Source organism: Ambystoma mexicanum, chromosome 9, assembly GCF_040938575.1.
Source record: "Ambystoma mexicanum isolate Mex_15411 chromosome 9, UKY_AmexF1_1, whole genome shotgun sequence".
In the NCBI taxonomy this organism is placed as follows: domain Eukaryota; kingdom Metazoa; phylum Chordata; class Amphibia; order Caudata; family Ambystomatidae; genus Ambystoma; species Ambystoma mexicanum.
Genome location: NC_090931.1, coordinates 1,300,653,702 through 1,300,680,842, shown reverse-complemented (window position 1 = coordinate 1,300,680,842; position 27,141 = coordinate 1,300,653,702). Strand labels below are relative to the sequence as shown.

The window sequence follows — 27,141 nt, the reverse complement described above, 5'->3', positions numbered from 1 at the left end:
AGCAGCCAAGATGGGTTCGCCAAGTGAAGTTTATGCCCGGCGATTATGGTGTTTCCTTTTTACTGTGTGCACAGATAATCAGACCAAGTGTGATTAATAGATGCAGAGCTTGTCCAGCTGGCCAACTATATTGAGGAACCTTTAAGGAGATCTTAAATGAATATTTGGGATTCAAATATACATAAAATAATTCGCGTTAGAGAGCTTTTACACCTGGCTGAATGTGTTCTTGATTGACCAAAAACCCCTGCCCTAAATACATATTTGGTGCTTGCTTTTCTCCAAAACCTCATACAATGTCTCACAGAAAATTTGTCAGAAAGCTGAAAAGCTTCATTGCAGGGTACGAAGAAGTCTGCAGCAAAACCAGTGCATGGCTCACCAGACTTTATTCCTAGTTAAGGCGCATGGCCAGAGGAAGCAAGAAGTTCACTGCTAGAGTCTGTTCATTTTAATTCACTTATCAATAGTTAGAAAAGGATGGATATGAAAGAGGTTCCAATTGGTACAAAGCGTTGTGTGGATAGCCTACAGCAGGGTTCTGCAACCTTTGTACTCCAACTTCCACCAGCCTTGCCAATCACAGCCATTAGTGAGGATCATGGGAGTAATTCCGAAACATATGGGGAGCAGCAAGGGTTCAAATGTTGCAAGGACTGCAACTCCAAAATGTCACTCACGACCCACATACTATTTGTGTGTGGTATCTTGGAGTTGGGCATGACACTGATCAATGTGGGTCCTGTCTTTCGATGAACTCGAAAGTGGTGAGGTAATGGTCGGCAAAGTTGGTGTTCTGCAGACCCTTGTCCAAATCCCCGGCAAAGTCACTCCGGTGCTCATCGGAGCATGACGCAGAAAATCCGACACCTGAAAATCATCTTAAGGTGCATCGTCATAAAAAGTCGACGAAACGCTCCCACACTCAGAGCGAATCGCACCACTCTCATCGTCCTTGCACAAGAAAAAGCAGAGAGGCATTTCCGACTCGTCGGAAGATACGGAGAAGTCGTACCCTGTGAAGGGTGCATTTAAGAAGGAGTGGGAGGATTTTAAAACCAAAATGCTTATGGCATTTCAGAAGGCTTTGGCTGGTATGGCAGATGCCTCGACGCAGCTGGCCGATCCAGCTCCAGTTTTGCCCAGTCTGTCGGCAGAAAGCATGACGGGAAAGGCCGAACGCCCTCAAGCGAATCCCTGCAGGAAACGCCCCCCTCCTCTGAAGCCATCGGCAGCCCCCTCGGCCAAGAGGCCCCTTGAGCAGCTCTGCAATATCAGAGTGAGATGAGGCGGGTGACCCGATTCCATTTGGGTTACAGCCGATAGGGGCTGCAGCCCAGGATCCGTTGCCTGATTTTATGGCAGGCCAGGCAGGGTTTCTTCAGCTCACTGAGGGCCTCCACGATGCCAGCGGACTGGACACATATCCAGATGTGGAGCTCTCTCCAGCAGCTCAACCCTTATGCGCACCCAAGCTCGCATTACCGCAAGGCATCGATCGAGAAGGTTGTTGTGGCCTTGGAGCTCAGTGCTCTATCGAAACCGCAGTATGACCTGATCGACATTCTTGATGATGGGCCATAAACGGAACATGCCTTGCCCTTAACCGTGGCGATAGCTGACCCGGTTATTGCCTTGTGGCCATGTCCGTGTTCTATGTTGGCAGTTGACGCAGAGCTTACCAAGAAATATAAGCCGGCAAGACGAGACCTGCCATTTTTGATGTCCCAGTCAAACCTGTAGGGGATTAATGTTACAAACCGCGACCATCACGTCAAGCCGTTGACTTCCAACCGACAGAGTCGAAGATAGACGGCTTGGAAAAGCAAGGTATTCACCTCTGGGAATATGGCCGGCATATGCCTCTTGTGCCTCGTCAAGTTCTCACACATTCTCTGGAGTACCGTGGCAGAGGCACGTGCTTGTGTGGGGAATGCCCTTGTGGACCGAAGTACATGGTATAGGGAAATTTGTCAGAAGGATTGGAATGCGTGCATTTGGCCAGGATAGGGACTTGGGTGGGATGGCAGAGCCCCAGTAAGCTACCCATGATGGTCAGGAAAGTGAATAGCTGCTTAGAGGTGGTCCGCAGAATGCACGAGTACGGGAGACTTGTGTCCAGCTAGACTGAATTCTTTGTCATAGGACATGGCTGAATACTGATGGGAGAGATGTGCTTTAGTGTGGTGTATGGAGGCGGATCTGTGCTGGTGGGAGGCTGTGCCGGCAGCTGGTGTCCACTGAAGTGTTGTGTAAATAGGTACCTTGTGCCTCAGTTGGAGCTTTGCTTTTGGTGTAGCCGTGTAATCAGATCGTCCGCTCTTCTCTGAAATTATACTTTACCTTGCTGTAGAGATTACATTGGGGAGGCACTGAACAAACGGTTTTAAGTTTTGTTAAAGCCGTATAGTCCCCATCTCTGAAGGTGCTAGAAAGGCGCTAGAGACACAGACCTTTCAGTTTACACCAGATGCACTATCCAATTGTGCCACAGGGCACTTGTGTTTCGTATGCTTATGGTCACGGTTAAAGCTACTTACATTAAATGTCCCTCTGACTTCTTCCCAAATCCCCTCCTCTCCCTTCCCCACCCATGCGTGGTTTACTTGGAGTCCTACCTTTGTGTTGGTAGATTTTGCCGTTTTTTTATTTGGAAAATCTGGTCACTCTAGCATTAGTAACCGTCATTTTAACAGTGGCGTGGAGGTGAATGCGAGAGTGGCCTGCGTTCTGTCCCCGCAATGGTGCCCTCTTCTCTCTGCTGTCTTCCAGACTTGTGCACTGTATTATCTCTGCTGCCCTTGCCGCATAGGCCTTCCTTTATGCCACGTCATTCGACGCAGCGTTCATAATAAGCCCCCTGCTGTCACATTTGCCCGACAGGCGCATCAGGACGGCAGTAAAATGGCCAGGTGCCTAATCTCTGCTGACATTTTGCTGAAGACCCATCCAGCCACAAGTTTTAATCTCCTGTGTGCATATGCTGTAGCTTCCTTTGGTAACTCAGCCCGGCCCTGGCAGTGCTAATCCTGCGCAGGGAGTGCAGTGCACAAGCTATGTATGTCTTCCGAATGAGATATTCAGAAGAAAATTGGGACTTGGGTTTTGAGGGAACATGGAAAGAAGACTGCTGTGTGCAGTACGTGTCCTGACTATAATAGGGCTAAGAAAAAACAAAAGGAGCCCTGCCAACAAAGCCGATACTCAATTGCTCATTGATTTGACCTAGATGTGTCAACGTATTAGGACATTTAAATTCCCAAACATTTAGACCCACGCTGTGTCACAGAAACACTCCGATACACGATGTATGGAATAGCAAGAAATGTTACTGTGGTTCTAAAAAAAGGAGATGCTTTAAATGTTCTCTCATACAAAAAATAAGAAGGATAACAGAAGAAGAAAGGAATGGCAAGAAAAGTGAAAAGAAGGGAAGAGACCAATTGAAAAAATCTTTACAAAAAAAATAATATAATATGGTACGATGACACTCTGCATATAAGGTGCAGGTGTGCAGTTACATTATGCAGCTAATCGTAATGTATGGCGTACCTCCCTGCCACTACTCTGCGCGTGTACAAGGATAACCTGCAGCGGGCATAGGTTTGTGCAGTGAGGCTCTTCAGCTTCCCTGTGTATGTGCTTTGACACTTCGAAGATATCCTGAATTTGTGCAGTTCTGTTTTGTGCAGTGGCACTCTGCAAGTGACGTGCATGTGTGCAGTCAATCCACGAGTAGCTACTTTGCACATGTGCTGTGATAGCCTGCAGATAGTCCGCATATATACCATAATGGCTTTCAAGTAACCTATAGATCTGCACTTTTCACTGTGCACTGCCATGTATATCCCCTGCCTGTGTATACTTCTAGTGGCACTCTGCAACTCCCCTGTAAAAGTGCCATAACATTCTGCAGCTTCCTGTGCACTCTTGAGATTTCCCTTGGGGAAGACCGCTCACACCAAATCCCGAGAAAGGAGGAGGACTGCATGAGTTTCAGGACCTGGAAGTAGAGCATCGGCTGTTCCATGAGATTGGGCCTCAGAACGTTCAGACGGCCGGCTCCTCGGGTACCATGGGGTACAATAGCCAATGTTCTCTCTACCCCTCATAAACAGGACTATGAAAGTAAGTCTGGGATCATGCGTCACAGGCCAGGCCCAGAGAAGTGTTACACTCCAGTCTTGGTATAGCGTAAGAGTTCCACATGTGCCATCCTAATGCTGGGCATCCGAACCACCAGAACTAGCATCAAAAGAGAGAACCTGAGGACCAGATCATCCCATCCAGTGAGCCTCTGTCAATCTAGCAGCTTTCATCAAGGAGCGGTGCGCTTGCAGGAGATTTCTGGGGCAGTCGGGTCGACATGTGGGTAATTCCCTGATCGTTCACCCCCTGGCAGCGTAAGCAAGACCTCACTCAAGGGTCTCTGGATTTGGAGATGTGACCGGGGCTGGCCTCTCTTCCCTACTTGCCTTTGGGTTTGGTAATATTGGTAGGTTTCTATATCTGGGTATCCTTGCTTTCTCTAGCGATATGGCTGATTTATGGTGATTTGTGGTTGGACATCTGGATCCATTGAAACCCGGCTGGCCACATCTCTGTACTGCTTGTGAAAGAGCACAGAAGTACCAGCATCTGCAGCTCCAGTGGGTTTGTCTGCTAGATGCCAGATTTGTCTAAGTACACTCACCGTCAATGACAGATGTGTCCATGTCCCTGCCTGAATTAAGGTGTGTTGGATTGCAGGGTTGGGCTGCCGCTTGAAGGGCATTTTACTGCCCTATCCAATATATTTTCAGGTTGGGAAAACTAACTGGGAAAAGCGGAAAAAGCAATATTTATTTTCTCCACTTTGAAATGAATACTCGCAACAAATGATATACATGCGAAGGTCACTGGAAATCATTAAGCATGATTCCACCAGAACAGCACAAGAATGTATTTGTGTCTTGCAATGAGAAGCAAGACGTATAGCTTAGGGCAAGACTCGCAAGAGACCTTAACTAATGGATGCTCCCTCCAATCAAACAAGCACAAGCTTCTGACTACTCAAGCCACCTGGACCGCACCGCTAAGCTTCTATTGTAGTTGCATCACTTGTGGATTCCCAGTGGTGTGGCCTTTTATGTTTGATGCTGTGAATACATTCCTATATTTGATATACACTGCCTGGATCTGGGTGTTTTATCGAAATCCAGATTCAGATTTCGGACCAGGAGTCCAGGTGCAGCTGAAGGGATGATGGACTGACTTGACTTTGATGAGGAAGCAATTTATTGCAACAAGATCACCAAGCGCAGTAGCTAAACGCAATATTGTGCAGAATTCTTGGACAAGTATCTCTCTCTTTCAGCTCTGTAGTAATACTCCCAATCTGTGGCTGGGTTTAAATAGGGTGCTCAATGCTATGGTTTTCAGATGTTAGCAAGCGTTGATTTGATTGCTCGCCCTTTACGCTGCACTTTAATTAGCTGTAATTAGAAGCTTGATAAAGATTCATGACCCTTCAAGCTTAGGACTCGCTTGCTGCAGTCATCTCGCTCTATGGAGATGCTCTCATTGGTTTAAATGAGCTGCTTCGTGTGGTATGAAGACCCACACATACATAAAGCACGATGCCAGCAATTACATGGGCAGGTGATCATGGGCTACCAGCACCCACGTGTGACACTTTCTGAAGTTGTAATCCATGTTGTATTGGAACATGCATCCTAAACGTGCTTGTTGCCTGATCCCTTCTCGCTGTTGAAAAATTCAGATTTTGGAGCACAGTACGCATCTGCCATCCTCCCCATCCAACCCCTTCTGCCCCCCAAAGATGCTTGGTTGGAGTAGCTGTTGTTAAAATGAGCAATATTGGATAAACATATGCTGTTATGCATATTAGAAAAGAGAGTTCTTGAAATCCGGGTGCACCTTTCATTTTATTTTATGCTGCGTCATTCTTACTCCGTACAGGGGGTGCCATTGATCGGGCTGTTCCAAGCGATGTAGATTCCCCAGAAAACAGTTCCTTGTCTAGTTCGGCATCAGGGCAGGGTCTGTGTGAAGACCCTGGTGCAATCCCGGGCGAGAGTGTGGTGTGTGCTTTTGTGGGAAGGAATTTGTGAAAAATGTGGTTGGCACGAATGTTTCAGTAAGAATGGGTACACGTTCATGGGCCAGGGAAGGGCTGTGATTGGAGGAAACTTGGGAACATTCTAAATGCGAGCAGTACATATTTAAATCGCCACAAATGCTTGTCTTTTGGAACTCAAATAAGAAGGGACTGAGCATGATTCTGAATGTGTGTGTAATGTGTGCAGCCGTCTATAGCGCTGTGGGGCAAATTGCTGGACTGTTTGTACTTATTGATCAAAGCGTAAGATTTGAATTAGGTGCAAATGCCTGGATAGGCCACCGTTCAAATTATTTGGGGTTTTATTTAAAATGCATCAGCTCTGTACTACTCCCAGACTGGGGTGGAGTGCCTGTCACCTTCAGTTTGTAATCTGGTGTACTTGCCTCATTTACTCAGCAGACTGGTGTACCTGCCTCGTTGGCTCGGGAGACTGGTGCACTTGCCTCATTTACGCATCAGACTGGTGCACCTGGCTCAGGAGACTGGTGCACCTGCCTCGTTGGCTCGGGAGACTGGTGCACTTGCCTCATTTACTCAGCAGACTAGTGCACCTGGCTCAGGAGACTGGTGCACCTGCCTCGTTGGCTCGGGAGACTGGGGTAGCTGCCTTCTTCACTCAATAGTGTGTGTGAGCAACTTGAAGGTATTCTCACTCCTATTCCCCATGGGTCCAATGTGCAGGTGGCCAGAAAAAGGCCATCGCTTTTGGATCCTGACCCTGGGAGGTGGACAAGTGAGGGAAGATCGCCTGGGTGGAGGCTCCTTGGGAGCTGGTTATAGGATGCCCTTGGGAGGGACATGGTATCCCCCTTTTCCTACGAACGTCTAACCACACCCTTTCCCCACCTTCATAGGTTATTGTGAGTCAACTCCTCTGACTTCCTCATATATGATGACTGGCAGCACTGAGATGAAGAAGAGGCAACCGGGAGTAATGAAGACTGGGTGCTTTTTCCACTCTGGTATGGGACGAGGCCTGCTGAGAGTTGTAGAAGACCGGCATGTCCGCTTAATAAGGGTCAGGCAGGGCTGATTGCACATTCGCCCCTGCAGCCTGTTAAAGGGCTGCAGGTCTATAAAACGAACTCCAATTAGACATTGGCAGGAGAGACGGTAGCGGTGGTGTTGAAGAAGCAGCGGAGAGGCCAAGAGAAACAGCAGCGAGCTGTGTCGGTGAAGCACGCTGGCGGTTCACCGTAGTGCGGCCCGGGAGCTGGGGCTGGAAAGAGGCGTGCAGAGAGGCTGTCCATTTTTCTGGTGTTTGCAGTGCTTGATCTCCTGCGGACAGAAGCCAACCCAGGAATGCCTAAGGGGCAGGAGGTGGAGTCCTGAGGCGCAGAACAGAGGTCTGACCGATCTGCTCTGCTGGAAGACCTGTGAACGCAACCAGTGAGTTTCTATGAAAGAGGAAACCCCGTATGCAAGTGTTTGAACTCATGCAGAGGATTTCATTGTATCAGAGTGACGCTTGTATAAGAAAGCACGGAAAACAATGAGATGACTTGAATGAAAGCTTTAACAAATATATTTTCACGATCATTGAATTCCAAACTTAATGAAATCTTAATAATCAAGCAGAACTGTTACCTATAAGGATTACAAGTAAATGGAACTTAAAATTCAAATGAAACCACCATGTGCCAAACTCGGAAATTAATGAAACTTTAATACAAGTAAAATCCATATATGCTGAACCTTCAAGTGAAGCCGAGAACTTTGATGAAGTGAACCCACTATATATTGAACTTCAAGGTGAATGGAGGTGAACTTTAACAGTGAATCAAAAAGAAGCATATTAAACAACAAAGTGGGAAACAATTGTAAATAATAAAATATACTCTGCCAGCTGAATGAACTGCCATTATCAGTCAAGATATATTTGTACAAAGACCAAATCATATAAAGTGGGCGCAAGTGTGGGGCCGAACTTTAAGAAGACTGAAAATACTATTGTGACATTGAAAGTGAGTCCTAGGGAAGGGAACCCTGGGGCTTGGCCTACTTATTGACTTGAGGATAGAGCCTCAAGGTATTTTGTGTTTGGAACTGTGTTATTTGAAACTTGGGGAAGGGTACCCTGAGTCTTGGTTAAAACTCTATCATCCTGAACTTAAGGCAGTCCTGATACTCTTTGTTGGAGCTCGTTTATACTTGGGGAAGGGAGCTGAAAGGAAGCTATGAGCTAGACAAAGCTCCAAACTTTGTGTTGGACACTGTTGTGTTGCTTCCTGACATCCCTACTCATTGTAGAGATTAGTTGTGAGGGCAAGTATAGGTTATTGGGCACAGATTTCGAAGTGGAACTCTCGGACACTGACTTTCCTTAGCTTTATTTCGGTAGGGAAATCCCACCATAGTATAGGGCAAGATAGGCGTTTTTCTATCCTGACTTTTAAGTTGTTAAAGTTTTTTATTTCAAATTCAGAATCTGTTGTCTGTGTCTTACTCCAAGATGCCTTCACAACTGGTGCACTCGCTTAGTTTACGCAGGCACCTACATCCTTTATCCCTTTGATTGGAGAAGCTGCATAGCTACTTCACTACATAGAACGGCGCACCTACTGGGGCAGCTGCCTTCTTGACTCCATTGACTACCTGCATTGTTTATACTGTATGCTATGTTAGCTACCGTTTTCACTCAATAGACTGGCGCTGCCTACATCATTTACCCATTAGACTAGGTAAGCTGCTTCATTTACTCAATTGACTGGTGTACCCGCGGAGTTTGCTCAGGCACTGGAGTACCCGCCTTGGTTAATCTGGTGTCCACAAAGACGAGAGAGAAGACCTGCACCCACATCTTCCTTGAAATCTACCCTTGACTAACTCTTCTTTTCCTGCTTGCTTTCCTAAATTAGCATGACTTGCATGTTTGCTGCTCTGCTCTCTTTTTCCGGTTCCTGCTCAGCCTGCTAACCTGCTCTTTCTTTGCTAACTGGCGCTTTGCAGTCCTCCTCCTTGTTAGCAGCACGGCAGAGCTCGGCCGAAGTCCCCAGCGCTGCGGATCTGGTCAGTGCAATAGAAAAGCTGGTCAAAACAAAGATGGTAAGTTTGGTATCTGGGCAACTCTCTTCAGAGCAGCCCTTCTAGGCCTTGCGTTTTTGAAGCTTGCTTTATCGGTGTTGCTCATTGTTTGCATGTTTTTAATTGTATTTCGTCCCTCATTAATAATGGTTTCCTGCTTTGTTCCAGTGATTGCGTGGAATGTACTGACATGTCAATTTCGCGGATATGTGTGCCCTAACTAAGCTTTCTCTATACAGTCTCACTAACCAAGTTGCTTAACATTCCATAACGGTTTTCGTGCACCATAAACTACCTTCCTTCACTAGTTCGACTGCCCAAAGCTTACATCCCCTTCACGTCCTCTTTTATTTCCCTAAAATTCAGGAAAACCCATTTCGTAATTAGGCCAAATTTCTTTTAATCCTTATTTACAAAAAGGTTGTTCATATTGTCTGCAAAAGAAGCCCTGGCTACATTCCGTGCAGCGGCTTTAGTGCAACACTCTTTTGATGTGTCGAGCTAGGGCACAACGGTCTGCAGACACTAAATAGATGACATATATGGACTTTCTACCAGCTGGCAGCTGATGCTGTGCTGTGTCGTATATAAAAGCTATTTGGATAGAGGGTTTGACAAGAATACCTTTGAGCTTTAATAACCACCTTCGTAGTGACTAAAATAATGGCATGCAGCGTTCACCCTTCTACAAAGCTCACCGTGACAAGGCCTTGAAGATGTAATGTCATGTAATTAAATGAAATGGGGTTGGAATATGGTGACTCTCGCACTGCCTATCAGTGAGTTGAAAATGAGTTAGATTGCTGAGTTGCCTGTAGGTATTCACAAAAATACAATGTATTCTTATTATGTTCAGCCGACACATGTTTCAACCATTAAGGTCGTTATCAAGGCTGTTCATTACAAATGTAATTCACAAAGTATTGATACTAAGTGAAGAATAAGGTACTTGAGAGTCACCATATTCCAACCCTATTCGATTTCTGTATCATCCATCTACCAAGCTTGCCATCTCCAACCCCTTTTGCTTTTTTCCTGTTAAGTTATTTGTCTTCCCTCTTAATACATCGTTTGCTCTTTGTTACTATCTGGTATTTTTTGGTTTGTTTTAATTGGTATCTTAGCGGCAGCCCAGGCTGAATCTGCACAAAATTGATAAAAACATGGTTCTTTAAATCACCCAGCTAAACGAGAAACACTGTCGAAGGGGAACGGCCAACACAAGAGAAACACCCAAAAACAAACGACACCTAACAAACCGAAACCTGGACGCCCCAACAAAATAAAGCATTTAAACACAAAACACCATAAAAGTAAACGCCATAAAAAGCACACACTCGGCAACATCCAACTGAACAGAACTATCCTCTCAGGAGGATAGCTCAGCAGCAACATGCTCGCCTTGGAAGCAAGACGACACAGAGCAACACAGGTTCTATCCCCGGGTCCGCGCTTAGAAACCTCTGGGTATTGTGTGTTATAAATAACCAATCATATCACACTACAGAAAACGAAACCCATTACACAGAAATCCTCCCACACACACTGCTACAACAAACCGCACTTAAACAATATCAACTAAAAACAAAAACAGCACACAGTGGCTGCTTTTTCTGAAATGAAGCTACCAACGCTTTCCCTCTCTGTCCCACTAACTAAGCCCTCCCAGCCCTCCTTCCTTTTCGGAGCCACCAGAGCACCTGGAGACCATGAAAATGGCAGCTATGCGTGGTATAAATAACACAACCTAAAACAAAGTCCACTCAAAAAATGCTTCAGTGAAAGTGGCCCAGAAAGAATCCGCCCTACCAGAAGCTCTTTGATCAGAAGCTTGAGCTGCATAGAGCTGCATAGAGCTGCATGTAAAGGACAAATAGACCTTCCGGCATCACAATGCTAAATAACCTGTAACGCAGTGTGCATCTTGTCTCGTATGTCAATAGTGCATATTTTAGATAATGCCTTATAGACAAAAGGAGGTGGGCATTATCGCCTACATTAATGCCCCCCCCCTCCGAAATCTCTAATGCTATTAGTGCACTTTGGTAAGTATAACGGGGCTCTAATTTTACATTTTTGAGGAAGAAAATGGAGCTGTCGATCGAGCATTCTTTATTTGGGAGTGAAAGTTGAGCGCAAGCTTTCTCTGTGTAGCTATGCAGCCGGGCAGGTGGCGAGGAGAGGGTTGGGTAAGCAGGGGTGATGGTCGTTTGCACTGCAACACTGCCTATTGAGCGGCAGAGTTCAGAGCATGGAGACTTCAAACCTATCGGAAGCAAGTAATGTGGCGAGTGTTACTGACGCGGCCGGGCATGGACAAGATCAAGCCGCGCAGAATGGGTTGCAGACAGGCCGGCTTTCTGTGTGCAACCATTGCGCTCGCTGACTTTGTGACGCAGGAAGCTGCCCTCGCAGAGATATTTCTAATGTTTGTAATGCGGTCTCTATTGGAAGTCGTAGATCGCATTCTTATTGGTCAAGGCAGGGCGATGACGACCCCCATGGACTAATCGATCCCTACTCATGGAGCTTCTCTTCATCAGTCGCACATTAAGAACACTCTCCCTCTTTGCATTGTGGAAGCCCCCCTTTCCAGGCATTCTATGGGCCACCTGGGCTGTGCAGTCTCTCTTGAGCATTGATATCTGCATAAATGAATCTTCACGCTCTAGGGGATTCAGAAGATGACTGACTGCTCATTTGGTTATATCGCATACATTGTAATTATGTTCATTACCCTAATAGCATTATGAGTGATATATCAGTGTTATTTGACATGCAGAAATGAGCCCAACAGACAAACTAATCCCATGTTGTTCTACGATATTTCCCCACAGGCCGATTTGATCAAATCCCCCCGGTTCACGAGTCCCATCTCGGTGCTGCAGGGAAATGGCACTTCCCTTACGCACCCCTCCTCACTGTCCGCCTCTTCAGGGGAACACCTCCACAGTGCCTATAATCTCCCCTGCCCTCCTCACCCCACTACTTACCCTGTGTTCTACAGGGGATACCCCAGACTGCTCTCCATCCCGTTCACCTTCCTCCCCACAATCATGCTCACACATACATACAACACACACACACACACACACACACACACACACACACACATCACTAACCCCTGTCCCTCTCCTTACCTTCCGCATCTGTCTGCCGCCACTTCCACGTTTCCGACTGAGTTTTTCGCGGTGAGCAAATCGAATGCATCATGTTACGCAGTGACTAATTTCAGGTCAGTTTGCCGTAAACAAATCGGCCGGAACAATTTCATAGCAGCCTCACTAACCTTGGTTTCATGGGATCATAATATCTCAAACTCACCAAATGTTACCCTAAAACGGCAGGTGCTAGGACGTATCATCATGGCTCTTATCTGCAAAACCCATCTTCCTTTCATTTGAGCAGTCTGTATTCAGTTTCTATGTAAGGAATTTAAAATTATTTCTTTAAAATCCTTTCACTGCCGGGACCAGAATGCTTTCCTATGGAAATTAGGACCTTTATATCTGCAGCCCGAGGCTAGTCAGAGGATTAGAGTGACCTGTACACTATGACCTCCTGTGATTAGTTGATGGCCACTGTAGGGAGAGTTTCAGATGTGTTCTCCTTTCCCATAGATCTGCTCTTATTAAATCTGTTTGGAATTTTCATGGTGACTGAAGAGTGGTTGAGAATATCTATTGCTTCAGTTTAGTGCTGTAAAAGCGTTTTGTATGGGGATCTGTTGAAGGTATGTTTGTGTTGTACTATCTTAGTCCAGTCCCTTTACCTGTCTGTATCTCAACCCATGGGCTTGATTCTCAAAATATCCTGCAAACCAAAAAGCGTAAAGGATGCACTTTTCAATGTATGTGGTCCCGAGAAATGTGTAGATCACCATATCCACAAAGGTCATCTCTGCAGCATTTCTTGGGGGTCGTCCGCCACCAAAATGATGCACCTGTCAGACCATGTTACTACAATAACTGGCCCCATCTCCAACACGAATATATTGTGCACTCCATTCACCAACGTGGGAGCCGGGGACCCATCTCCCCAAAAGGGCCTGCCATCATGGACTGTAATTTAAAAAAATGTTTACTATCTCTCGGGGAGGGATAGAAATAAAATCTAAAAAGTAGTGTGTGTGGTTCATTGTCAAAACAAATGCACACAAGGATCAGAAATTGGTATTCTATGCATCATGCATCCCCTTGTGCCTGTTCCAGAGAGGCGCAAGGGGATACATGTTTTTGTTTCTCATCCAGAAAAGCCCATTTAGTTTGTGACCTGGGATGACCTTTCCCCGTAGAGAAATGCTCCTTTCCACCCCCGATATTGCATGAGTGAGTGGATGAATTCATGAAGGGGAATAGAATAAGAACATCAGTGATGCATCCATTCTGGTCTTATTTTTGAATGATGTGCAACATGCTTCCATGCAAGTGAAGGGATGCTTGCGCTGGGCTTCTGTTGCATGCATAGAACATCTTAGTGAATCCGGATCATTATGCGTCCTCAGAATGCCCGAATCCCAAGACTAATTTTATGATCCTTTATTCGCACCATTATTGCATGGCATCCTCCCCCTTTACTTTCTCATCCCTTACATTTCAACATCCTTTTCTTTTTCTGCTACCTCGGTCAGAAAAGCTCATACACATACATTGCTTTGTGTGGCACAGAGTTACACTGCAGGGGTACCCTAGTAATCCCTGCCCAGTACCACTCTCTCTGGACGCTGAGCAAGGTAATTGTGAATGTGAGATATTGTGCAAACAGTTGGGGCACTTTTTAAAAGTAGAAAAATGTTTGTTTCGGGAAGATATCTCGCGCTCACACCACACAATTAAACTATAATTTATCGTGGTACAAGTCCAATGTCACTATTTTCAGGGTAGGTCAATAACGTCACTCCAAAAGATCAATTTCACTATAGTTGGCCTCAACCAGGATCATGAAATGCATGTCTTTTTATGAAGCATGTTTTAAGGTATAACATCAAGCACTTAAGTAAAAACGACGAATTTGTTACCCTTGAAGCCATTCTACCATTTTCCAGAATGATGAAAGTATGACAAAAATGGTATAATTACAGTGGGAGGATTACTATGGACACACAACAGTTCCCCTTTAAAGTAAAGCTATTGTTTGGAAATATGCATGTGTCTGGGTTAGAAACGGTTGGCATATACAGATTGTAGATTATACATTCATTTGCTATGGGCGTAATTACCAAATAGGACTTTACAATACCAATATTCTCGTAATGGAAAATACTTCAGTTAGGTAAGAATATGGTATTCAAAACAAAAAGACTTTTGAAAATACATGGTGTGAAGCGCTCGGTTTAATTATTAGTACATCTCATTCAACAGGGCAAGGTATATTTGTAATGCCACCTTAAATTTAAAGTTAGATGGTTAGAACATACTGATAATAATTAATATAAGGAGATGTCGAAATTAACATTAAAGCCTAATCATATACCAAAAGATTAGATATATCTGTAAGGTTAATATTTAAGTACTGATTATATATAACATTGAAAGAAGAATTGAGCATGAGCTTAGTTGACATTACTATTAGAAGATAAGATAGAATTTGAAATGCGTTTCAGTAGCAAACGATGCAGCCATCAACGTCAGCAACATTTGTTGTTTACATCTGACGTCACGTGTTCAGGTACGCGTGCCGTCATCACGGTGCAGTGCGTGTATTCGCATCCTGCAGTTTATTTACAAGCCGGCGGGACCCGCAGGAGCTCTCTGATACAGCGGATGAAAGGGATTTAGCCCACAGATTGGACAAGGTAAGCACACATAGAAGGGAAGGGGGAAATGTGTCTTTACTGTAATCCGATAGGATTAACAATGTATTATGGAACAAGAACAATATCATTTTAACAGGGATCATTGCTACTATTATAGTAACTGAACCAAGGGAAGTAAAGTTACCAATTGCTTTCTGTTTAACGGGGTAGCAATTTTTGGAGAGATCCGTCTATGGCTTTTGAATGTTGTCATACGCATTCTATATTTAGGACAGTTTACAATTTCTTTTTTAAAGATTATTCATCCAGACATTTGTCTGTGGTTATTTAGTTTGCAGTTACATGTACCCCAAATTTAAGGTTATTATTTTATAGGAGCTATTTGGCATTTGAAGCCTGAATTTCAAACGTACCAAGGGACGGGACCTATCAGCACAACTATTACCTATTCCAAGATCAGAATTACCAAGACACATCGGTACAGGTGGGTTAGTGGCCCGTATATGATACTATATATTTTTAGCAATTCCATTTTGGAAGTGATCCTGTAACCTATATGGGGCATTTCCATTTAGGATTGGACATCTTAGTCTGCAGTGATGTAGAGAAGAATAGACCACATGCAATTTGGCACCTAAATTTCAATTTGAAGAATATAGAGAAATACGTAAGGGCTAAGCCTTATTTTGATAGTGTATTTTCTTATGACAATACCAACATAGGAGTGAATATATACCTATAACTTTCAGGGATACTCACATTTTGGACTAGTTAGATTGATTTCACAAGGTGTTTTTTGATGCATGTGTGGGAATATTGATTATAGGAGGAGCATCTGCACCATATTGATTTATTTGGAATGTGCATAGGGATAATAATATTATGCTCAACAGTTAGTCTCTTAAGTTTGGAATGTTCAGATAATACTGACTGAAAAAACGAATCCATGGCTTTAAATTGTGTTTTTTCTTGGATCGTCGTCTTTAACTTTTGACCATGGCGTGAACACATTACCTCATCTGACCTGACGTGGCACCATATGGTATGGTTTTTGATTATTAAATCATTTGTTTTGTATGATATTGTAATTTTGTGCAGCCTTGAAAACGACCGGTGGTCGAAACACGTGTCGGCTGTTCATTTTTTGACAAATTAAATACACACAATTTTGTGAATCATCACGGAAATGGATCTTTTGGAGTGACATTATTGAATTACCCTGAAAATAGTGACATTTGACTTGTACCAAGACAAATTATAGTTTAATTGTGTGGTGTGAATGCGAGATTACTTCCCGAAACAAACATTTTTCTGTATATAAATTGCAAACTCTGTGGGAAGTTTGAGGGAATGGTATCACTCGTTGCCGATCTCCTTCATTTAAGGTGTTAAGAGTGGTAAATAGCGCACGCAGTTTAAAGCGATCCCACAAATATCACTTTTTAAAAGTATGTTCATTTACTAAAGCAGAATGTCTCCTTAAACTGCCGAGTACGGTGATGACTCCTGCTTAAGATCTCCTCCCACGTGGCATGGGGAAGGAAGCTGCTTCCTGTTCCTAACACTGGAGGTGGTAACATGAGGGAGGATCACATGGGAATAGATTGCTGTCTGGGGAAGTGGTAACTCATTTGCGAGAAACTGTTATCCCTCGTCTGGTGAGGAGGAGGCTCCCATAACCCCTGAATATCTAATGGCATGCTGCCATTGCACAAGTCCTTCCCCCGAGACTTCCCAAAGAAAAGGTTGTAAAAAGTCATCTACACAGAATAAGCTTGGTACCTTGGGACTTCGAGAATTGAATGTGACATCTTCTGTTATGATTCGGGTGGCGGCCTCCCCTCCCTGTCCTCATGGGAAGGGGCTCCCCCTAGGCCAGAAAGGACGACATCCGAGGTTACGTCACAGCATTGAAAAGAATACAGACAGCCTAGCTACGTGGGTGCACAGGTATGTGATACATGACGGCCCCTTCATGTGTGAAAGATGTTTTCTCTTCTTGAAGATGTACACCAACGTCAACATGAGCAGAGATGAGAGGTCCATGGTAAGCCTGCTCAATATGAATTGAGATTACATGCATACAAAGGCATATACAGCTTTCCATAACCCCAACTTGACCAATGGAGCGTTGCATCCTAAACCTATGAGTCCTTGGTGTTATAACTATTCAGACCAGTTTTTTTTTAGACTCTGTTATGACATGAGCGGTCCTTTGACATAATGTCATGTTAGGCCTATTATCCCGTGGACGCAGCTTGGTTGTCATGGAGAAATTGCAACCTAGAACCCTTATAGTAAGAACATTTGTTTATTAATACAAATGGCACTTGACTTGGCATGGGACAGGAAGGTATAGTTTAAAAGTTGCATATGGATCTCTGTGGACCCTCACCACCTCTTCCAGGCTCTCTGCTACTGCAGCCTCCCCAGTCATTTTGCGTTAAGACCTCCGGTAGAGCTGGTCGGTAATGACTGTGTTCATTCATGGTGGACATCAGCAGGTGCACAGTCTTTCACAGTATCGTGGGAGGAACATAGATCCACCTTCTCATACAGGCCTTCTGTCATTCCCCCTTATGCATGCAGGTGAATGCTAAGCCAGACGGTCCACTCTGCCCACGGGCTTGGGTTGCCAAATCTGGAAAGCTCTGTGAGTGTAAGTGAGAGTTCCGTTTAGGATCTGCAGTCACCAAAACTGCACTAGCTAGGCCATCCCGCCCTAGGCATCATTGCTGTTCCTTTCCATGCATCTCTGGAGGCCACTTCATCCTAACTAGGCCCCCCTGGCAGAAGAAATCATCTTGTCCTAGGCATCATTGCTGTTGCTTTCCATGCATCTCTGGATGCTGCTTCATCTTAACCAGGTCCCCCTGGCAGAAGAAATAATCTTGTCCTAGGCATCATTGCTGTTCCTTTCCCCGCCTCTCTAAAGACTGCTTCATCCTAGCTAGGTCACCCTGGCAGAAGAAAGCATCTATCCCTAGGCATCACTGCTGTTCCTTTCCATGCATCTTTGGAGCCTGCTTCATCCTAACTAGGTCACCCTGGAAAAAGAAAGCATCTTGCCCCAAGTATCATTGCTGTTCCTTTCCCTGCCTCTCTGGCGACTGCCTTCCTAGCTAGGTCACCCTGGCAGAAGAAAGCATCTTTCCCTAAGCATCATTGCTGTTCCTTTCCTTGCCTCTCTGGATGCTGCTTCAGCCTAGCTAGGTCACCCTGGCAGAAGAAAGCATCTTGCCCTAGGCATCATTGCTGTTCCTTTCCCTGCCTTTCTGGAGACTGCTTCGTCCTAGCTAGTTCACCCTGGCAGAAGCATCTTTCCCTAAGCATCATTGCTGTTCCTTTCCTTGCCTCTCTGGATGCTGCTTCATCCTAGCTAGGTCACCCTGGCAGAAGAAAGCATCTTGCCCTAGGCATCATTGCTGTTCCTTTCCTTGCCTCTCTGGATGCTGCTTCATCCTAGCTAGGTCACCCTGGCAGAAGAAAGCATCTTGCCCCAGGCATCATTGCTGTTCCTTTCCCTGCTTCTCTGGATGCTGCTTTATCCTAGCTAGTTCACCCTGGTAGAAGCATCTTGCCCCAAGCATCATTACTGTTCCTTTCCCTGCCTCTCTGGATGCTGCTTCATCCTAGCTAGGTCACCCTGGCAGAAGAAAGCATCTTGCCCAAGGCATCATTGCTGTTCCTTTCCCTGCCTCTCTGGCGACTGCCTCATCCTAGCTAGGTCATCCTGGCAGAAGAAAGCATCTTTCCCTAAGCATCATTGCTGTTCCTTTCCTTGCCTCTCTGGATGCTGCTTCATCCTAGCAGGGTCACCCTGGCAGAAGAAAGCATCTTGCCCTAGGCATCATTGCTGTTCCTTTCCCTGCCTCTCTGGATGCTGCTTTATCCTAGCTAGTTCACCCTGGCAGAAGAAAGCATCTTGCCCCAAGCATCATTGCTGTTCCTTTCCCTCCTCTCTGGATGCTGCTTCATCCTAGCTAGGTCACCCTGGCAGAAGAAAGCATCTTGCTCAAGGCATCATTGCTGTTCCTTTCCCTGCCTTTCTGGAGACTGCTTCGTCCTAGCTAGTTCACCCTGGCAGAAGCATCTTTCCCTAAGCATCATTGTTGTTCCTTTCCCTGCCTCTCTGGATGGTGCTTCATCCTAGCTAGGTCACCCTGGCAGAAGAAAGCATCTTGCCCAAGGCATCATTTAAATATATGCTTGTGAGCCACAACACACCACCATCCCGTGTTTCTAGTACAACATTCAGCTGGCTCCTAAGTGGCGTGCCTCCCACTTTGGCAGATATGGGGACATAGGAGCAGGCAAATGAAAGGGTGTGTCCAGGATGACACCGGGTTATTTTAGTGGGGTTAAGCTTGGATCAGGGCCTAGGTCGCATGCTTCTAAAGTGGCAAACGTGGCTACTTGACTCCCCCATTTCATGTTGCTTCTGCAAGTCCCCCCCTTCCGGAAACAGAATCTTGCCGGCATGTTCTCTGGGCGCTGCTCCTTGGTATCTAAAAAGGATTTCTGAAATTCTCGGAACCTGTAAATGCCGGTGGTGGCCTTCCCCTAGTCCGCCAGGGAGAATTTAGTGCATTGTTGGCTTTTCTCCAACCCAGGGGCTGAAAGAAACTGCTCGCGGCGGCGCTGCAGGGGTTAAAGAACCCGGCGCAGTGAACAACGGCACGCCATCCAGTAAGCAGGCGAGCGGGCCTGACCGCATTCCAGGCATGGCACCTGGGCCGCGGGGGGAGCCCGTCAAGGTGACAAGGCGCCACCGTCCACCGTCCACTTCTTTCCCAGGGGTTTCCTGCATGCAAAAAGTGACCCTACTTAGGCGGAAAACCTCAGGACGAACTGGAGTTTCCACACTTAGGAACCGCTCCGCTGCAGTCCTCGCGTAACCACCCTCCCTTTGCGACTGCAGTGCGAAGGGCCGCAGGGAAGGATGGGAGGGGGTGATATCTGGGAACACGCAGGCGCAGTTCTTTTGCCAAATGACTGTTATTATTTTGTACACAATGCGATGGGATTTCGCTTCTTCTGAAAGATTTCAATCTAGTGGGAGTCATGCGCTCAACCATACCCAATGATCCGGAGGTTGGTTTTTAAAACGAAATGTTAATTCTGTTGCGACGGCTTAAATCCTCATCCGTCACAATATAAATATGCATGCACAAAAAATGACAAACGCTTAGTGGATTTTCAGGAAAACTACCAAATGACGCCCCAATGCTGCTGTTCCTTTCGAGTGATGCAATTTCATTGACTCGAGTATCGCTTTTGTGGCACTGGGGCTGCTCCAAGGCGATGCGACGAAACGGCAGAGGGAGGCTCGGAGGGCAAACAAAGAGTGTGGGGGGGTGGGGGGGTATCAGGCGCGTAGCGTCATTGAGCGAAACGAGCTTCAACCCCCCAACACCCCCGACACGTGAGCTGAGGGGCTTCCGCATATAGCTTCCTGATAGCGAGAGAGGGCAGAGAAGCCTTTTCTGAAACTGCCGGCTTTAAAGTGTTAATGGGTTTGTGCACGCACATGTGTTTGCGCAAACAGCAAAACTGTAAAGCTGCTGGTTTCAAGAATGGCTTCTCGCGCCTCTCTGCCTAACACAAATCAAATGTACTCATCCGCCCCCTCCCCGCGGATGCGGGCCAACATATAACCACGTTATGTGTTCTTGTGCATCCATGGGGAAGCGGCTGGTGTACACACTTGCTTTTTGTCAGGCAGAGAGGCGAGGTTAGCCTTTTCCGAAACTAGCAGTGTTATAAGGGGTTGCATGTTAGCTCATTATGTATGCATGTGTGCAAGGGGTGTGTATGTAATGTATGCATGTCTGAGTGTGTGTGAATGAGTGTATGATGTGTGGGAGCTGGTTGCGCATGTGAATGAGCAAGTGGTGCATGGGATGTTTAAATGAGTGAGTGGATGCGCAGTTGTGTGTGGGTGTGTGCGCGCGCGCTTGGGTGTAATGCTGGGCCGCTACCATTTGATATTTTGGCCCCCACGCCAGACAACCCATGGGGTAGAACAGAGGGGGGTGGAGCCTCCAAGTTGGCCCAGCCCATTTTCTGCTATCACCATCTCCCCTTCCCCCGAAATGTGGGTTTTGATGCACCCCTGAATGGTATGCCATAGACATCACTGCTCGTTAAGTGTGACGTGTCACAGATGGCAAGGAAGGCACTTGTTTGAGACATTGCAAGGGTTTTTATTTTGTTTGTTGTGCCTAGGGCTGTCCCTCTCTCTTGCCAGGAACCCTCCTTAACTCGGGCACCCAAAGCCCTGGTTAGTACTGGATATGGACCTCTACACTCCAAACTCTATCTTCTTCAATTGGTGACCCTTAAAGGCAGGCTAGCTAACCCCCCTCTGGGACTTCCCAACTCTCCCCACTGCTCGGATTAGGATTCCAGCTTGAACTTGGATAGTGCCTTACACTCACTGTTCGCTTTGGGCTGGTTCATTGGCACCCACTCCTCTCTTCTACTCTTTGTGCCACCCTGTCCAGTTTGCCCTCTCACCAGTCTTCCGTCCCTGAGATGTTTCACTCATTCTATTCCTCACCTTCACCCTTGGATGTTATGTCGCCTCCCTTTTCTCTTCTCCGCTCCCTTTTTTCTACCTCTGCTACTACTCCTCCACCATTCCACTACTCTCCTCCCCCAACCACCACTACTGCTCTACTCCTCTCACCACTACTACTCTACTCCTCTCAATGCTATTACTGAGACACCCTCCTTTCACTCGGGCCCATTCACTTCACATTCCCTCCTTACACTATCTTCTTTACTCACTTGTCGCACAGATCCTCAAATTGCAGAACCACTATCACTTCTAAGGCAAAACCTCACCTGCTCCACAAGCCGCCACTCCTCTGACCTTACACTAAAAACGCAAACTTCCTGGACCCTGCTTAAGTATCCCGCCCCCTGTGAGATTTGGCCACTTTCTCCTAACCAATCAGGCCCTTTCTCCCCCTCCCAAGGCATGCATGTGCAGGGAAAGGTCTTGAGCAGTGTGCTGAGCCTCTCCTGCTTTCTCTGCCCAGGCTAGCTGCTCCGCAAACATGATGGCATTAGAAGTTGAATGTCCCAGTTCATGCTTTGAGCCCCGTTCCCTTTGTCCGTCTCTGTCAGTTCTGGGGAAGGTCAGTTTCCCCTGTACATCTCTGGTCTAGGGGACCTAGTGTTCATGGCGTGAGCTGACCGCCAGACCTAGTTATCCTCGTGACATGGCTTTCACGGCTGCTCTGGTGCTCAGTGACTGTGTCTCTCAGGGTGGTGCACTGCGGCACGCTGGTCTCTGTGGGGCCGTGGCGGTTCTCTTCGACTACTCTCTGACTGTGGGGCGCTGGTCTCACTTGGCCGTCTCTGGGGTTTCTCAGCATCACTCTGTGGCATCTCGCAAATAGAGTCCAACAGTGTCCAGTATCTGAAGCAAGAGGCAATGCTGGCAATAAAGGTCTGCAAACATACATGCTGGCAGAAGGGGTGGGGCAGGAATTGGGTCACTCTGCTTCCACCATGCACCTCAGGGGCAGGACTGACTCTGGATTCCTCTGTGGTAGGTCTCCCACCCCAGGATGAGAGCTCACCTGACCCCCATCCCCCCGCCCTTCTTTGGCAGAGCCAGGTTACTTGCCCCGTCACAAGGAAGCTTCAAAGTGCCGCTGTGGAACAGAAGATGCAAGGAGACGCATGGGCGAGAAGCAGGGGTATGTGAAACGAATCAGAAAACAACTTCTTCTCTGTTTAGGCACTTCTTTTGGTTAGGTAATAAAGGATGTCCCTAAATGGGTGAGTGAAAATAAAATGGAAATGGAGGCCTAGCACAGCTTTTATCTTTTCTAGCACTGTAAATAACAGTTGCAACTCATTTTGTAATTGAATGCTGAAGAAACTGTGTGCCAGCGATAAAACCTGTCTCAAACCGGTTTCACATAGTTTAGCAGCACATGCCAAGTTTATTGAGCTACCGTTCCAGCTTTAACAATAATATTACAACACCGACGGCAATAGGGTGGTGTGTTAAGTGAGACATAGTCAAACCTCTGCCTTTGCCCCAAGGCCAGGAGGGGACTCAGCAGCTCAGGAAAGCTGCCCTACCATGCCACTCTAGCCAGATCCATAGGTAACCTGCAAGCATTGCAGGGTGGTGTGTGGGGGCTGCAGAGCCTCCCCTCCAAGCCTATATTGCCATTTGCCTATTTTAGTGATGTAGCCTCAGACTTGGAAGAGAGAGTTACACCCATGTTATATGTCCAATATTCCATCTCGAGCTCTATCATTCGAGCAGGCCTATAGAAGACCCTGCACATCAGAGGTTAAGTGTGGGAGTTGGACAGATGAGGAGAGCAGAGGAAATGTGAAAGCCACCTAAGCTAAGGAGAGAGAACCAGGGAAAGGTGTGATCCTTGAGACAGCTGCTGGGCAGGTAAAATCGCCCTTCACATGTTGCTAGACCTCTCAGCAGCTTTTGATTTAGTTGACCACTCCGTGCTGCGCACACTTAGTAACTGCTCTGATCATACAATTGCCTCCATGGCATCCTTCCTGGGCCCGAACCTAGCTAGCGTGGTCAGCGGGGGGCTTCCAATCACAATCCGAGACACTGGTGTGTGGCGTCCCATAAGAAGCGTGCTTATCGCCCACTCTCTTCAATGTGTATACACAGCCTCTTTTCGATCTACTTGATGGCATGGACATAAAATACACTAATTATGCTGATGATACTCGGCTTGTCTTGGAATTTACTGGCAAATATGAGGTAGATACAATCAATCTGAACAGAATTTACAACCTTATCCAAAATTGGATGGGCATAAACACGCTCACCCTTAACAATGAGAAAACGGACCTCATGTTTGTTGGTTCAGCTCAACGGCTAAAGAAGATGGATGTGAAATATAGTCACTGGAAAAGTGCTACCTGTTCCATCCGAATTAGCTCCCAAGTGAAGACACTTGATCTTCTCCTTGATTCTGGGCTTGACATGCAGAAGCACATCTTACAGGTGAAGGCATCCTGCGCTTATGTAAGCAAACTGTTATGGCAAATTAAACCATACCTTACCACTTCCAATTTGTCATCCCTGACTTCAGCACTACTAAACACTTGCTTAGACTACAACAAACAATATTGGAACTCTCCAGGTGACTCAAAATGGAGCTGTCGCAGCTGTATGCAAAATAAATAACAGAGATCACATTACCGAGGCCAAGAGATCTCTGCACTGGCTCCCTGTCTGTCATCGCATTACACATACAATTCTGACCATCACTCACAAACGTGTATCAGGGAAAGCGCCAGAATACCTCAAAGAGCACATACTGAGAACCCTGTGCTCTAATTGCACAAACAAGCTGGTTGAACCAAGGCATAAGCTAAAGACCTTTTGGGGGCACATGTTTCAATGTATGTGCCCCCTCTCTCTGGAACCTGATCCCTCAAAGTATAAGCAATATTTGCCAATTTTAAAAAGTTAATGAAAACACACCTCTTTAATTCAGAGGAATAAACCTTTTATCCCTCTCTGCCCACTATTCCTTGACCTAGTATTGCTTATGTTTGTTTCTTATCCGTCTCTTTGCGTGCACGGAGGCCTTCGGGGCATGCTGCGCAGTACAACAAATTAAATAATAATAATAATAGAGCCTGAGAAGAGGATAGCCGGAAAGCTTCCTGTGACTGCAGATCAAAGCGTGCTATTTGCGGTGGAAAAAGATCAAGGAAGGTCCTAGGAGTTGGCACACTTAGGAATCTTGACAAGGGCTACCCTGCCTACTGTGGTGAAAAAGTTTTGTCTCCCTTGTTAATTTTGGGAAGGGCACAGTAGCCCCTATTTATGGGTGAGAAGGGCACTGTACCCCTTATGGTACCTATAGGGGCTAGAGCGTCCCTGTCGTGGGAAGGACACTATATCCCTAACAAGAAAGAAAGACAGTCTAGCTAGTCTTAATAGTGAGAAGGGCACAATATCCCGTATGCAATGGCCTGAGAGACGTCTTATAGTCGAAAGGGCACTTTATCCCTTAAAGGTGAGAAGGGCGCCAAATGCCAGAGTATTGGGAGGACACAGCCTCCCATACATGTGCCATCACTGCCATATCCCTTATAGTGGAATGAGCACTTTATCCCTTACAAGAAAGAGAGTCTGGATATGCATAATGGCGGGGAGTGCACTATATCTCTTAAGGATGAGAAGGGCACCACATATCTTTGTAGTGGAAAGGGCACCCTATTCCTTAATAGTGAAATGTAGTGCTATATCCCCGGATGAGGAGCGGTGAACAGGCACTGTCCGCCTAGCTGCATTGCAGTGAGCAAGGAGGGTTCTATATATCCCTCTGAAGAGGGTCTGTGACAAAGACTCTGGGCACTCTCCGTGGCTGTCACATAAGAAAGAGGCTTTTCTCCCACCCCCCGAGACTTTGTTTAAAAGAGCTGGGGATATTAATATCCCTGTGACAGGAAGACCCCAACACATTAATATTGAAGCCATCTTTCTTGCCACTGTCGAATTAGTTGAGTCCCAAGGAGGCAAATACAGGTTTCTTATAGATAAACCCCTGGTCCATATTTGCGGTTATTCTCCTGACTTTCTATTTGTGAATACACTCGGTTTGAACCTTCACGTCTTGTCATGTGGTGTCAGTCTGCCCCACCAGAGAAACATATGTGGCAGACACACCCACTGTGGAAATGAAACCTATCTGATCTCTCTCTCTCCCTCCTTTTCCACATAGCTTGCCGGCTGTACCTCAGTCTCTCACAGGTCCCTGGCACCCTCACCAGTCCTCTCGCACTTGCCTCCGGGCCTGCACTGGCCTCATTGATACTGCACTTGGTCAGTGACCCATGAGAATGGCATCTCTCAGCACTGACTGATTGGGCGCACTTGGATTCTCCCTCCCTGCACGTGTCCTCCCCTCTCCTGTACCATCTGTGCACTTGCACAATCTGAACATACCATGCCTTGAAGATCATCTGCCCCCTACCCCCCTTGCACAGTTGTACCTCAATGCACTTGGATAAACTGCAGAATCGTGGTCAGACCTATTTGCTATTGTCCGCACTGTTAATTGTATCGCACGTACCCTGCCTGTGCAGACGTGCATCGTTCAGAAATTCAAGGGCTCTCAATGACTGTTGTTTTTACCCCCTTGTTCCCTCTTTCCTTGAGCGCTTTGAAACACTTTCCTTGTGTATAGGTGCTTTACAAATAAACATTACCATACCATACACCAACTACAAACCTTATTTAAAACTTTTCAATTGTGAGTTTCCTCCCAGAATGTATGCTTCTATATATTTATTTTGATGATTCACACTGAAAACATGAAATGCAGTCCTTGGAATAGATAATGTGTGTAATTATTGAAACTATTTTCTCAAATATCAGTTCAAAAAATGTGTTTAATCTACTTTATAATAGTCAAGATGCTTTTATTCGGTATTCACCACAAAGCACATACACATGACAGTTATTTGATCAACAATTAAGCAATCTATCAATATTAGGTGTATAAAAGTAAAGATAGAATAATAAAAGCATTAAGGAAAATCCAATCAAACTTGCTAAAATGTTCATAGAAGTGGGGGGCGATTACAAACTGTCACTTGTTGATATATTTGCAAACTCATTACTAAAAGCATAAAGAGCAATATTCAAGACACACCAGCAGGGCACGGTTTTAACTATTGTTTACCTGTTTCAATGACTTCATTCTACACAGCCATGCCCTGTGGATAACGCGAGCTGTTACGTAAACAACTTGAAACGTTTTGGTACTTCTGCAGAGGGCCATGGCCGCTCTGATAGGAAAAACCTCACCAGCCCTTAATACTTGTCTTAAGTAGTCACATCCCAAGTGGTGCAGCTTCTTGCATGTAAACAGAAAATTGGTACATCCTCATTGGTATAGTTTACATTCTCCAGCATGGGAACTGGCATGGATTCAAATGCTCATGAATATTCCCAGTCGTCAGGCCGGGAATCCTTGGTAAAAAGAAAGCTGTCTTGCTTTACAAGCTTGAAAACTGCCTTTCTCCCGTTAACCAATCACTGGAGTCTAGGTCATACTGTACCTGTCCAATGACGACCGTCTCCTCCCTCCCCCTGGTGGCCATCTTCAGATTTTTATACACGATTCAGTGATTTTCTACAGACAAATTGTTCTCATTTCTTCCAAACCTCTCTCATTCGCTGACCGTTGCTCAGTACAGGCAGCAGTGCTCGGTT

The 27,141-nt window shown here is 46.0% G+C and overlaps 1 protein-coding gene across 8 annotated transcripts in view; it reads left to right on the top strand.

Moving 5' to 3' along the window:
* KALRN (kalirin RhoGEF kinase) overlaps positions 1-27,141 on the top strand; it is a 1,827,638-nt gene that overhangs the window by 1,545,521 nt on the left and 254,976 nt on the right. For 5 of the 8 annotated variants that reach the window (XM_069616662.1, XM_069616661.1, XM_069616663.1 and 2 more), the window contains one exon: positions 9,074-9,169. The exons of the other annotated variants lie outside the window; for them this stretch is intronic. In XM_069616662.1, coding sequence (XP_069472763.1) covers positions 9,074-9,169 — 96 coding nt within the window. The remainder of the gene's footprint in view (positions 1-9,073; positions 9,170-27,141) is intronic. 8 annotated transcript variants of the gene reach the window in all.